Source organism: Anticarsia gemmatalis, chromosome 3 (assembly GCF_050436995.1).
Source record: "Anticarsia gemmatalis isolate Benzon Research Colony breed Stoneville strain chromosome 3, ilAntGemm2 primary, whole genome shotgun sequence".
In the NCBI taxonomy this organism is placed as follows: Eukaryota; Metazoa; Arthropoda; class Insecta; order Lepidoptera; family Erebidae; genus Anticarsia; species Anticarsia gemmatalis.
In genome coordinates, this window is record NC_134747.1 from 10,654,767 (window position 1) to 10,666,873 (window position 12,107).

The window sequence follows — 12,107 nt, forward strand, 5'->3', positions numbered from 1 at the left end:
TTTTAAATTAACACCCGAATTTCAGATACAAATCAAACGAACTTAGTAAGAAAAGTTAAACAACAACCGTTCACTATTTCACCTTTCGCAAATTGAAACTAAGTCCATAAACAGAAACAGTTTCCAATCGTTTAAATTTCAATAGACTTGTAAATAAGAAAAAAACTTTCAATATACGGTTGGCGTGTCTTGGTAAACTGTTTTCCTTACATATTCGTGCACTTATCGCCTAGGCACTGCCGTCAATCTTTAAGTGAACCCGTTCACGTACATCGTTAAAGTTAGTTGAGTAAAGCGGCTTGGTCGGGAACCTAAGCAGTCTCGCTATGTCTTCGTACCCGGATGAGCTAGAACACACTAGCATCTACCTACGACCCGCTTGTGGTATTACGCAATTTACTTAAAATATTTAAGTTTCTCATAAACTTTGAGATAAGTAATTTTGGTAGTGACTTTTTGGGAGCCAAACATAAATAACCAGTACTTGACAGAAAAATATTTTTTTAAATTTAAATTTATCATTATTACCTATACCTTAAATTTAACTTAGTTGAAGTGACTGATAAAGTTGTTAAAATGTGTTGTCTAAAGTGTGTGCGTGTGCTAAATCTATGACTCAATCACAGACTGTGACTGAATTATATTATCACGTGTAATCGAAATCTATTTTGTGAATGCAAATTGGATGAGCTACTTATCACCAACTTGTATTCTAAAATCATTCTGCATTTGTATCAACATAAGAATTGTTATGACTGAATTAGTAATGAATTGCATTTTAAATCTCTGTTGTATGCTCTTTTAGATATAGATCATATGTTTTGGAAATTCACTTTCTTCATTGGATGAAGCGGTATCAATTTGAAAATCAATTTAAGATTGAATTATTCGATAGCATTTGAATTGTTTAATTTAAACACTATGCGACGATCAGGATCCCGGTTACCGATTGCGAAATTGGTACTGAAAATTTGAAAGCACAGATAGTCAAAAAAACTCGGTTAAAAGTTTGATACTAATTAGGTATTTTTGTAGAAATAGGAGGTATTATGCTTGTTAACGAACACTGTAAAGATTTTTCTTACTTTCTTAGACAGTGAAGAAAGTGATGGAGAAGGAGGGTTAGGCAACTTGAACCGTCTGATCGTGCGACCCCCGGGACAGAGCGGGAAGGCTAAACGTGGGCAACTGTGCTTCGACGCGGCGTTCGAGTGCGGGAACTTGGGACGAGCTGACCACGTCACTGACCTGGAATATGACCTGTTTGTTAGACCTGACACCTGCCGACCCAGGGCCAGGTTCTGGTTTAATTTTACAGTTGAAAATGTTAAACAGGATCAGGTAAGAGTACTTACTTAGCTATAATTATTTCGCAATATAGTAAAGAATGAACGGTTCCAATGAATTTTCTATGCCTGTTACAGAGGGTGATATTTAATATTGTGAATCTCGGTAAAGAAACAACGTTATACGATACCGATATGACCCCACTTGTCCGTTCTACGTCACGACAAAAATGGTAAGACATCCACATCACGTAGCACACTGTATCACGAGCAAGAGTATGAAGGAGTAGCCAATCACTTATGTTTCCATTGTTTTCAGGCAGAGACTGCCGCGGCGTTTGATGTTTTACCATCGTTCCTTAGTCCACCGAGGTCGCAAGATACTGAGCATAGCTTTTGCATTCGATCGTGAAGAAGATGTGTATCAGTTTTCAGCAGCAGCGTCATATTCGTACTCTCGGCTACAAAAACACTTGGCACTGTGGGAAAAAAGAGCTCAGGCTTTCGCTACTAGGGAGTCTATTGCTCAGACCACTGTGAGTTGTTTTTACTGTGTTTGTTCCTTTAATTCTAGCATCTTACTCTTTCTCTTCGGCCCAAGCGGTAGTGTTTGTAATATCTGCGAGTCTTCTCGATTCCTTTCGAAATAATGTAGTACCTAGTAATCAGTAGTGACCTAGAATGCTTTTTATTTACAGCAAAAACGTCGAATAGATTTAGTTACAATTGGAGACTTCAATTTCAAAGAAAAAGATAAAGAAAAAGAAATAAAGGAAGATAAAGAAGCAGTTGGTACAAAAATTAAAGTTGCAGAACCAAAGAAAAGGGTCGTTCTTATAATAGCGAGATCGCACGGCGGGGAACCACCGTCGTCATTTGTTTGTCAAGGTAATTACAGCTTCACATGGAATGTAATCGGTCTCCCGTAGAGAATATTTGTATCACATCCGATTTCTATGTTGAATCCGCGCCGTAGGAGCATGAATAGTTGGTTCTACTTAGTAAATGTAATGTAATCATCCCATTGAAAAGTAAAAAGTATCGTTGACAAGTTATTTATTTTATAGATATAAGTTTACAGTATCTACCTGTAGATAAGTCTGCAGTAGAAAGTAGGCGAAATTAATGGTCCTCCGCACATTTTTATAAAGGAAACAAAACTTAAACAAACTCTATGAAAATAACGTGACTAAAAGTCAATAGTCATCATTGTTTTTTTTAGGTTTGTTGGATTATTTACTGACCACTTCAGAAAAGGCCGTGGCTCTACGGAACAACATCGTATTAGAGGTAATTTGAAATTATCTTCCTAAACTAGTAACTATAGATATGTATACCAATATGTACGCGTAGCTTTTGTCTGTTGATAAAGCGAGAGCGAGAGAGCATACGTAGGCAGATAGGCAATTAATTAACATTTCTGTCCATCAATAGCCATCATTAAATAATTATAACGCACAATATGTGCAATTAAAGTCAAGGTCCTTCTCCTATGTAGGTTAGTTAAATAAATAAATTCCACTTTTGGTACTTTGCGGATGTTAAGTATGGACACGAAACGCTTTCTAAAACTGGGCCTATTAAAAATCAACTTTCGCCATAAAGTTGTTTCTCGCAAAAATACCTGTGACAATGTGACGTCACATAAGTTGAACAATGCAATACCTTCTTCAGTCTATTGATGTTTCGATTAAGAAAAATATGTTGTATGGTTATTTTTCAGGTAGTGCCGATGCTGAACCCTGATGGTGTGTTTCTAGGCAACCAGCGCTCAGACCTACTCGGCTCCGACCCTAATAGATCTTGGAACCGAACCACCAGTTACGCGCATCCCGCGCTCATGGCTGTCCAAGATCTTGTACGAAAACTTACTACCGAAAAGGTCGGTACTCCCAAATATAAGAGCCTATATGAGCGCTAAAAACTTTTAACCGATATTCCTCGTAATCTCCTTACTATTTTGTTTGCAGAATGTTCAATTGGATTTTATCATCGACCTACATGCAGACATTAGTCATGAGGGTGTGTTTGTTCGAGGAAATTCTTATGACGACGTTTACAGGTATGTTATAATTCTAAGTTATTTCATACATTTAAGAAGTGCTTTATTATTTTTCTTAACTTAACTCTTTTGTCACAAGGTTCGAGCGGCAGGCAGTGCTTCCTAAGTTCTTGGGATCTCGTATAGAGGCGTGGCGTCCCGAAGCATGCCACTTCAACGCAGATCAAGTGGTCGCCGGCAGTGCTCGCCGCGCGCTGCCCACGGGCGCAGTAGACGCCTACTCTCTACTTGTGTCGTTAGGTGGCCGAAGATTATCTCCCAGGGGACCTTATATTCACTATACTGAAGATGCGTGTATCCTTTAATTTTTTGTAATTTTATGTACAAATCAATGTTACGATTGACTTTCAAAATAAACAGCAGAAGCAGAGCAAATTTTCGCACTGTTGATAAGTAGGTACCTAGCAAATTAATGAATTGGCATAAGATTGTTGATAATAATGTTGGTAAACTTTAGTTCGTTATCTTATCATATAAAACACAACAATCGCTAATCGATATTCTACGTGAACTGAAATATTAGTATTAGGATGAATTTCAGTTTTAGTATTTACCTGTCACATACATATACGTAAAGCTCGTTCTAGAAACATAGACACCTTAACTTATAACCAGATGGAAAAATCGGCAGGTCATTAGCAAAAGCGCTATGTGATTATTATCGACATATCGGTGTAATACCACCTCGGCTCGGGAAAAGTAAGAAGAAAGACCAACGCGGCAGACGACGGCGAAGACGACCAGTCATTGAACGAGAAAGGTCATGGCAACGACTAATAAAAGAAATCTAGTTTTCCCTGTAACTTCGTTCGAGCATAATAATAATTAGAAACAGCATTTTTATCTATCAGTCTCAGAGTTATCCGTTCCTACGTATGGGTAGTGGGTACAATACATTACCCAATTCTCTGGTAGCATGACATTGCTATACTTCGTGTAGATACTCATAACATTTTGACGACGTTCTTAAGAAGTATGTTTTCAGTGAAAGAACAGTTAACTCGGACAATAGTGGATGCTGTACCAACTAGTACCGGTACAGCAAATAAAAGAACTTAATGAATAAAGATCGTTGTTTCAAAACTTCAGGTCTCCTAGTTCATCGCCAGAACGAAGAGTTCTAGTCGCGAGAGTGCTATCACCGTCGCTGCCAAAGGTGTCACCTCCTGCCATCCAAGCTTTAGCGCCTAAGCTTACCCGCCGACCTGTGCTCAAGGCAAGGCGACCTCGAACTGTACCTAACATCGATCACGTTTTACCTATTATCACAGGTAATTAATAACTATTATTTTCTATTTAACTTAATTTTTTTATCAAAATTAATAAGCCTTTTAGGTAATAATTTTATTAAATGAACCCAAGAAATATATGCTTGTAGGAACTGCAGTTAAAACTCCAAGACTGGCTGTAGTGGATATGAGTGCGTACATTCGGACACCTGCCGTGTACATCAACCAGCGAATGGAAAAAATGCAGTTAAGGATTTCAAGACCACCACGTCCTTCACAATTTAGATTTACAAGTGACGAGTACGATACACATGAGTCTGATTCATAAACTAATGTGCACCACGAGTGTCATGACCAACATAAGGTTGTGTTTTTATCTAGTCGCGTTTTTAAACAAATATAATATAAATAAAACAAAGGTGTTTTTATTGAAACGTATAATGTCGAAGCTTTCATATTTACAATCACTAACTTCTAATCGTTCAGTCATCTCATTCTTAGAACAAATCTTATTGAACACTATTATCACTACAAATTCATCAATCATAACGGCAAATGAAAAACGAGACTGAGTATCGTTATCGAGATTTATTTTTTGAACATTTTTTCATTTTATGATAATTTTGGTTTCAACGTAAACGATTCGACTTCATCTACGCATACTAAAGAGGTCACAGGTCATCACAAAAACGATACAATCGTACATACGAAGGGTAAAGAAGCGCGGGCGCTCCGCGGAACGTTCAGCCGAGCGGTCGCGGCTGCGACCGGCCGGACCGGGCGCGAAGCACCTCCCCTAATAAATATCTTTGGCATGAACCGAACAGCTCGCCGACGAGTCACACGCGATCGCACTAACAACCGACAGTTATTGCTTCGATGCCAATATAGAGTTCGTTTCGTTCCCGCACTGGGCGTCGCATCGGGAGCGTCAGTGGGCGGCGGAGGCGCGTCATTCCCAGGCGTCGTTGTCGTCGTCCGACAGCGTCACCAGGCGCATGGGGTCGTCGTCCGGCGCCTCCTTGGGCGGCGCCGGGGCCGCGGCGCCCGCGCGGGCCGCGCGCTTCTGCCGCAGCAGCTCCTCGTCCGCCGCCGTCAGCGGCTTGCGGAACTCGTACACCAGCGGGAAGATGCGCTCCACCGCCGACTGCACGTCGCTCACCGAACGGGCTGCACCAAACACACACGGTTACTACCGGTTACCGCTAAGGTGTTCACAGTATACCACGAACAAATAATCGTAAAAGAAACTGGAGGACGACTGTGCTGTGGTCAGAAGATGACGAGAACGTCGAGACGAAGCGTCACTTCCCTATGGCCCGATTTAAAATTAAAGTTTTTGTTTATTATATTGACTTGTGTTATTTTATAAATGTTTTCCTGCTCCTATACAGAAATTGAAGGAATAAGTGAGCAATAAATGTGGCTGATTATTGTTTATTTATAGCACCACAATGAATAACGAATTTTACCAGGATTACAGTGTCTCAAGATTCTTCCAGAATTCTCAAGAGCTGGTCAAAATTATAATCTGTGTAATGTATGATTTAAGTTGAATTTTACAAGTTTTTCAAATAGTGTGGACCAACCACATTTTAGACAGTAGGGCTCCAAATTATTACTCATTTTGTTTCGTCCTAAGACTTAACAAGTGCGCTCACGACAAAATCTTAAAATACGACTTTTAGCTACCTTGCTTATTGTTCCAATCAATCGAAAGCTCCTAAATTTATAGTATGAAAAGCCACCTTGTTACAATCAGCCTTAGATTTGTAGACATAATAATAATATTGTGTAAATGGTACTTTAACAATTTACCTGTGATAGTTACGCCTCCAGTGGAAAATATCTTTAATGTGGCTTTAGGGTTATATAACTTATATGTGACTCCAGGATGAAGCTCTGGCTCATAACTGAAAAAAAAGAAACAAAAATATATTAACAGCCAGAATGGTAAGTTCGTAAACTTAGTATTTATAAAGCCCATACAGAAATAGTTATTTTTCATTTACAATGTTCGTTTTAGGAAAGTTCTTTGTTAAGTCCTTATTTTTTTATTTATACCTAGAAACAGACCACAGCAAGTTCATCATCCCACATGTTAAGGTCATCAATTAATTACTGAAAGTGGTGAATCCTTCAAGCTTTTAATATTTTACCTCAATTTCCCGATAAAAAACTGATTAACTCAGTTAACTGACCAGTTCAATATAATTATAATAATCTTGTAGGTCTTATAGTGCATGTTGGAAATTAATTATGAAACAACTGAAATTCGTTAATTAAAAAACACGATTGCGTGAAATAAGCTATAAAAATGGCTTAGATATTTGGTTAGAATTCCCCAGTGCTGTGTGAGTAAACTCAATTAAATAATCGGGACCTAAACTTGTCTAGATAATACACAAGTATTACTTGTCATTAAGATTAAGAAGCTTGTCCAAACAGTGACCTAAAGTTATTATCACCTCTGCTCTTTTTGACTAGTAAATGATTTTGGACAGTAAAGGGTGTGTCTGACCTGCCACTATTGTTATACTTTTAATTGATATCTAATTAGGATCAAAATAGGTCATGATATTGTGTATACAACACTGGCATTATCTACTTACAAGCTAAGCCAAGAAGTCGTGTGCAATTCCGGTAAAATCAATATCAATATGTGAATAGGTACAAAATCCACCCTTGAAACTCTATTGAATAATTTAAGAGACTTTGAAATCGGACTAGTAGTGCCTGCATTTAATGCTTATAAACATATATTTCAGTTGAACGATATTGAACTAGATCAGAGTTACGAACGATGAGACATTTTAACTTCATAAGGACTTACTAATTGTACAGAGGTCACGCACACACGCGTAATGCTATAATACTGTACTAATGATCACGGCGAGAGGCCGTCTCTAAGAGATATGATTATGGTTACAAGACTAGTGAAAGTGACTGCACAAGCAGCAAATGTTTTAAACCACACTGACTTTAAACGCCGAAAAAAGTTGGACTTTGCCATGACCTCAAAAGCACGGGTTTTCGAGTCAATTCCTAAAATAGAGTAAATCCTTGGGAGAGAAATGTACACAACCAAGATTTAAGAAGAATAGAATTACTAAATAGTGGAGATATGGATTCGGTATCAAATAGGAAGAATTAGGATTAGCAGTATTTATATCTTGTTTGAGTAAATATGCAGTAGTAAAGATTATTTACTAATAAATATCGATGTAATGATTGACGTGTTTGTAGGCTACCTTGAGGCTTATTAGTTAACAATACGAGATATGGAATTACAAGTAGACATTTTTACGTCTTGTGGTTTAGGTAATAATAGGTAGGTAGTGCTAACGATATAAACAGCTCGTATTTTAAATGTTAATGCCAGAGGAAACAACATTTCACTTAACAAAGGGAAACCTTAGAAAATGGTGAAGTTTGAAAATGCTTTGTTATTCACAATAACTCTGGTTTCGTAACTCTGTAGGTAGGTCAGGAACTCCAAATTGTTTTTCTTGTGTAGGTAGGTATAAAGCCTTTAAAGTAGGCATATCAAAGGGAAACATGATAAAAAAAATATTTTCTAGATTGTTTCATATTATGTCCATTTTGATGGTCAACGTTGCACCAATGTTTGCAGTGACTGTCACAGGTTGCTTGTTGTCTAAAGTCAGAACAGACTTCACGCGAAAGAGGAGAAGCAAAATATAATGAAATAGTAACTGTGATTCCAAGTATTCCTCGAAATTTATTCAAATAAAATCATGATTACTTACTCTGCTTCTTTGTATTTCCTGGAGAAAGATATGATCCTTATACCGAAGGGCATCCGACATGTGCCTAATACATTGACTACGCGGAAGTTGCGGAAGCGGACTTGAAAGCCAAGCTTCTGTAGTGCACGCGCATAGCGGCGCGCCGCAATTTTCGCCTGATCCTCGCTGGTGGCGCCCGTGCACGTCACGCGCCCCGACGACCAGATCGACGCCGTCGTGTACGGACGACGTAATTTCATAGTGACCATGCCGTTCTCGCGGCGAAACTCTACGTTAACACCGTTTAATGCTATCTGTCTCAAGTTCAGGTGGCACTTAACACTAAAACTGCACACGACATTGTTTATCATTATGTCTATTTCAGGGGTTTCTTCTTCTTCTTCGACGGGCACGGGCGGTCCGGCCGTCTCGCCTGTGTCGGCGCACTGTGGCTGCGGCCCGCTGGTGGAGCCTGCCTCGCAATACTCATGGTCGGGCACCATATGACTCGCGACGCTGTGTGTGGACATGCCAACCCCATGGGTGCCTTTGCTCAGATCCTTCATACCATTCTCCTGGATGAGCGTAGCCATGACCACCACAGCACACTGAAATAAGATAAATAACCATTTCTATGATACTAACAAACAAATATGCTAACAATAACAAAACTTAACATTTTGTGCTTAATGATGTTATGAACTATGTTACACAATGAACTTGCTTATCTTGTACACAAGGATTTAACAGTTTATTTTGAAGAGATTATTTTAGCAGGCAACTCATGATGTTAGCGAATAATATTTGTAAGAACTAAGATGTTCCATAGTCAAAAGGTATTCTCTTAGGAAAGTCTAAGATTAATGTGATTACATTAGATAACCTAAACCCTGCCCCTATTGAATACGTAATATCTTAATGTATAAGTAATATCTTAATTTCCAGTCACAGACATTGTCATTGAGAAAATAAATTTATAAGTGCCTAATAAACTATGGTAAGTAGAAACTAAGAGAAAAATCGTAAACCTTATTTTTTATTAATTGTGCTTAAAATATTTCATACCACATTTTTTATAACAGGATATGAATCAACTACTGTAATGAAACACTGATTAAGTTTGTACATTGAGAGCAAGAAAACTGTGATTATGGCTGTTATCGTCAGCATTCAGCGGTAAACCATAAAGAGGACTTTATTGAAAATTGTTGATTGCACAACAATGGCAAGTGGCAAACATTCATGAAACAATGAAAACATTTGCACAAACCAACACCAACTCTAAATTATGTAATACTTAATGTTATTCTTCTTCTGCATTTTTAGATTTTGTGCAAGTATGACTAATTAACTTATTTTATATTTATTTTAATTACTATGTAAGTAAGAAACCTATATTAAACCTATATAGTAAAACCACTGGTTTCTTTTTGGCAGATTTTTAATTAAGATTAGTTAATGTATAATCTAAACTACTAGACAAATCTATGCTAAAAACAAATGATAGATATTGATTTTTGACTGCAGTTTAAGTGAAAAAAGTCATATGTGTCTATGATTATCTAGAGCAATGACAACCATCACACACAATGTGAGATTTCAATTGATAAGATACAACACATCTACACACCTGTCTATGCTGTATATTCAGGATTACTGTAGATATTTAAAACCACTTCATAAGCACAAAGAAAAGTGATATCCCAAAATAAAAGGAATTTCTACAAAAGTTTAACCTCAGATATCAAACTAAATAATTATGTTATCCATTAAATAAAATGTTAAACTGAGCTTTTTCGGCATAACAGAATCGAATTTCAAGTTTTAATGGAGGGGCACAATTTAGGACACTTCCCACGGCTCGGTACTGCGCGACGCGACAACATGACACTTTGCACAGCTGACTGCCGGACGGGCCCGGCCCCGCGCTCCACCCTGCCTCACCCCCGCCCTCCCCAACGCCCTGTCTACATCCTGCGCCCTGCGCCTAGCGCCACTGCACATGCACATTCCGATTGATACCTCCCCTGCCAGTGAATTGCGCACAAGAACGCTTTATATCACGAACATAATGCAAATCTGAGCTTTACACGATACATGAGTTTATGCTAACTCAAACTCACCTCGGACTATTTATCTATTTAGTTATTAATGTTATGAATTCTTCATTAAATTATTTTAGCGAAATTATTTAGTAGTCAGCAGTTATTGACCCCATAACGACCCGAACCACACGTGATTATGGACCACAAAGAAAATGTATCTCCCTATTAACTCGTTGCAATTAATGTCCATAGGGGGACGGTTCATATCAACGAATATAAGATGAGAAATAATCGAATTTTATATAAGTAAGTTACAAAATTATAGGTGAACAAAATAACACGAGAATGAACTTGAACCAAAATGGGGCAGGCTCATAACTTCTGAGTGGCTATTGTGGGATGTTAGTTGTGATTACGAGTTCGCAGGTTACAATATAATACATACATGTTAATGAATATTATGGATAACAACTATTTACCTGATGTAAAGTGATATATTTGTCACAATTATTTTTACACTACCAACGAATAATAATTTTCATTGCAGAACAAAAAGTCCAGACGAGAGACTATCGCTACTAACAGGTTTTCCACAGATGCAATACTTATAACACACGAAATATTACGTTAATTATTTGGGAATATAACTGTTTTATGCAATTCATTTATAAATGCAAAATTCAGAAACTTATGCACATCCTGCCTAGCACCGCCATGTTCCATTCGATGAACAAAATTGAATGAATGAAAAACGCGAATGACTGATGGATTATCCTTTGCAAATTCATTGCTTCAAATTGTCTATGATTGGTAAAATATTTTTCTCATTGATAAAATCTCTGTACCTACCTTTAATATAAACACAAAAATGGTAAATTGGTAGAGTTAAAATTACGATAGTTTAATAAATATTACCTCTACAACCTGAATGACCATCCATTTAAAATAAACAAAGTCAGAATGAAGTATTTATTAGAGCAAACATTTTGAGCAGAATAATAGTCGAGCTGAACTGAAATCTGAATACAAAAATTAAAATATTTTTTTTTTTTAGATTTTATTGCCTTATAGCTTTCTAGCATTAATTGCCTTTACAAAGATATTGAATATTGATTATATTAATAACTAACTTCACAAGGTTTAGATATATTCCCCGTCGTTTTATTAGCGAAAGTTACCGCATCTGCACGCCCCGGATAAACATAAAGACGGACAGAAATTAGCAATTAAATTCTTAGTCAACTTAAGAAAATTAAAAAAGGTATTTTATATTGAGCGATAGTTAATAGAAATGTGTGGTCTGCGCTGAAGGCAAGATTAGCGTTTATACATATAAAGAAATCGAAGGTTGAAGACCTTTTTTGATAGTAATTACGATTAATTGTGTTCATATAATGCGTGTTTTAATCTAAATAAATTGAGTAGTACCTACTACTCAATTTATTTTATGGTAGACACTGTTTTAAAACTTGTCCACTATATATTTCCGTTTCAATATTTGTCACCTTATAGCTATAGCCTATTTGGTTAAGCACAGCGCCCCGTCAACAGTTTTAATTGTAATATCTCTTTTAAATTAGTCAGTTTCCTGAGAAGAACATTTTTAGGACAAAGTAACCTGTTACACGAATTCGGATTAAAAAATATTGTCCCCCTATGCAGAAATGTAACACAGCCCTAACCAATTTCATAGCGCTCTTGCGAACTATTCCTAAACTAATTGCATCTAACTTCAC

At 37.3% G+C, this 12,107-nt stretch overlaps 2 protein-coding genes and 1 long non-coding RNA gene across 4 annotated transcripts; 2 read left to right on the forward strand and 1 right to left on the reverse strand.

Annotated features, from left to right (window-relative positions):
- The first annotated feature begins 326 nt into the window (after positions 1–326).
- Positions 327–4,956, forward strand: LOC142987115 (cytosolic carboxypeptidase 6-like). The gene is made up of 12 exons (XM_076135668.1): positions 327–384; positions 1,094–1,341; positions 1,425–1,519; positions 1,606–1,822; positions 1,985–2,174; positions 2,509–2,576; positions 3,010–3,168; positions 3,257–3,348; positions 3,428–3,642; positions 3,964–4,108; positions 4,438–4,619; positions 4,727–4,956. Exons 1-12 carry the CDS (start codon positions 327–329, stop codon positions 4,903–4,905), a joined length of 1,848 nt encoding a protein of 615 aa, XP_075991783.1. The 3' UTR covers positions 4,906–4,956.
- A 43-nt stretch (positions 4,957–4,999) lies between these two features.
- Positions 5,000–11,111, reverse strand: LOC142987628 (TATA box-binding protein-like 1). 2 transcript variants are annotated; one of them, XM_076136518.1, is made up of 4 exons: positions 10,851–11,111; positions 8,348–8,934; positions 6,396–6,490; positions 5,000–5,747 (listed from the first exon to the last, which is right to left on the reverse strand). In XM_076136518.1, exons 2-4 carry the CDS (start codon positions 8,917–8,919, stop codon positions 5,530–5,532), a joined length of 885 nt encoding a protein of 294 aa, XP_075992633.1. In that variant the 5' UTR covers positions 8,920–8,934; positions 10,851–11,111; the 3' UTR covers positions 5,000–5,529. The 2 variants fall into 2 exon arrangements, with proteins under 2 accessions (XP_075992633.1, XP_075992634.1); XM_076136519.1 differs by lacking the exon at positions 10,851–11,111 and adding an exon at positions 9,957–10,206.
- On the forward strand, positions 8,941–9,742 carry LOC142987629 (uncharacterized). The gene is made up of 2 exons (XR_012960521.1): positions 8,941–9,323; positions 9,409–9,742. It is a non-coding gene; the product is annotated as an uncharacterized LOC142987629 (long non-coding RNA).
- Positions 11,112–12,107: the final 996 nt, after the last annotated feature.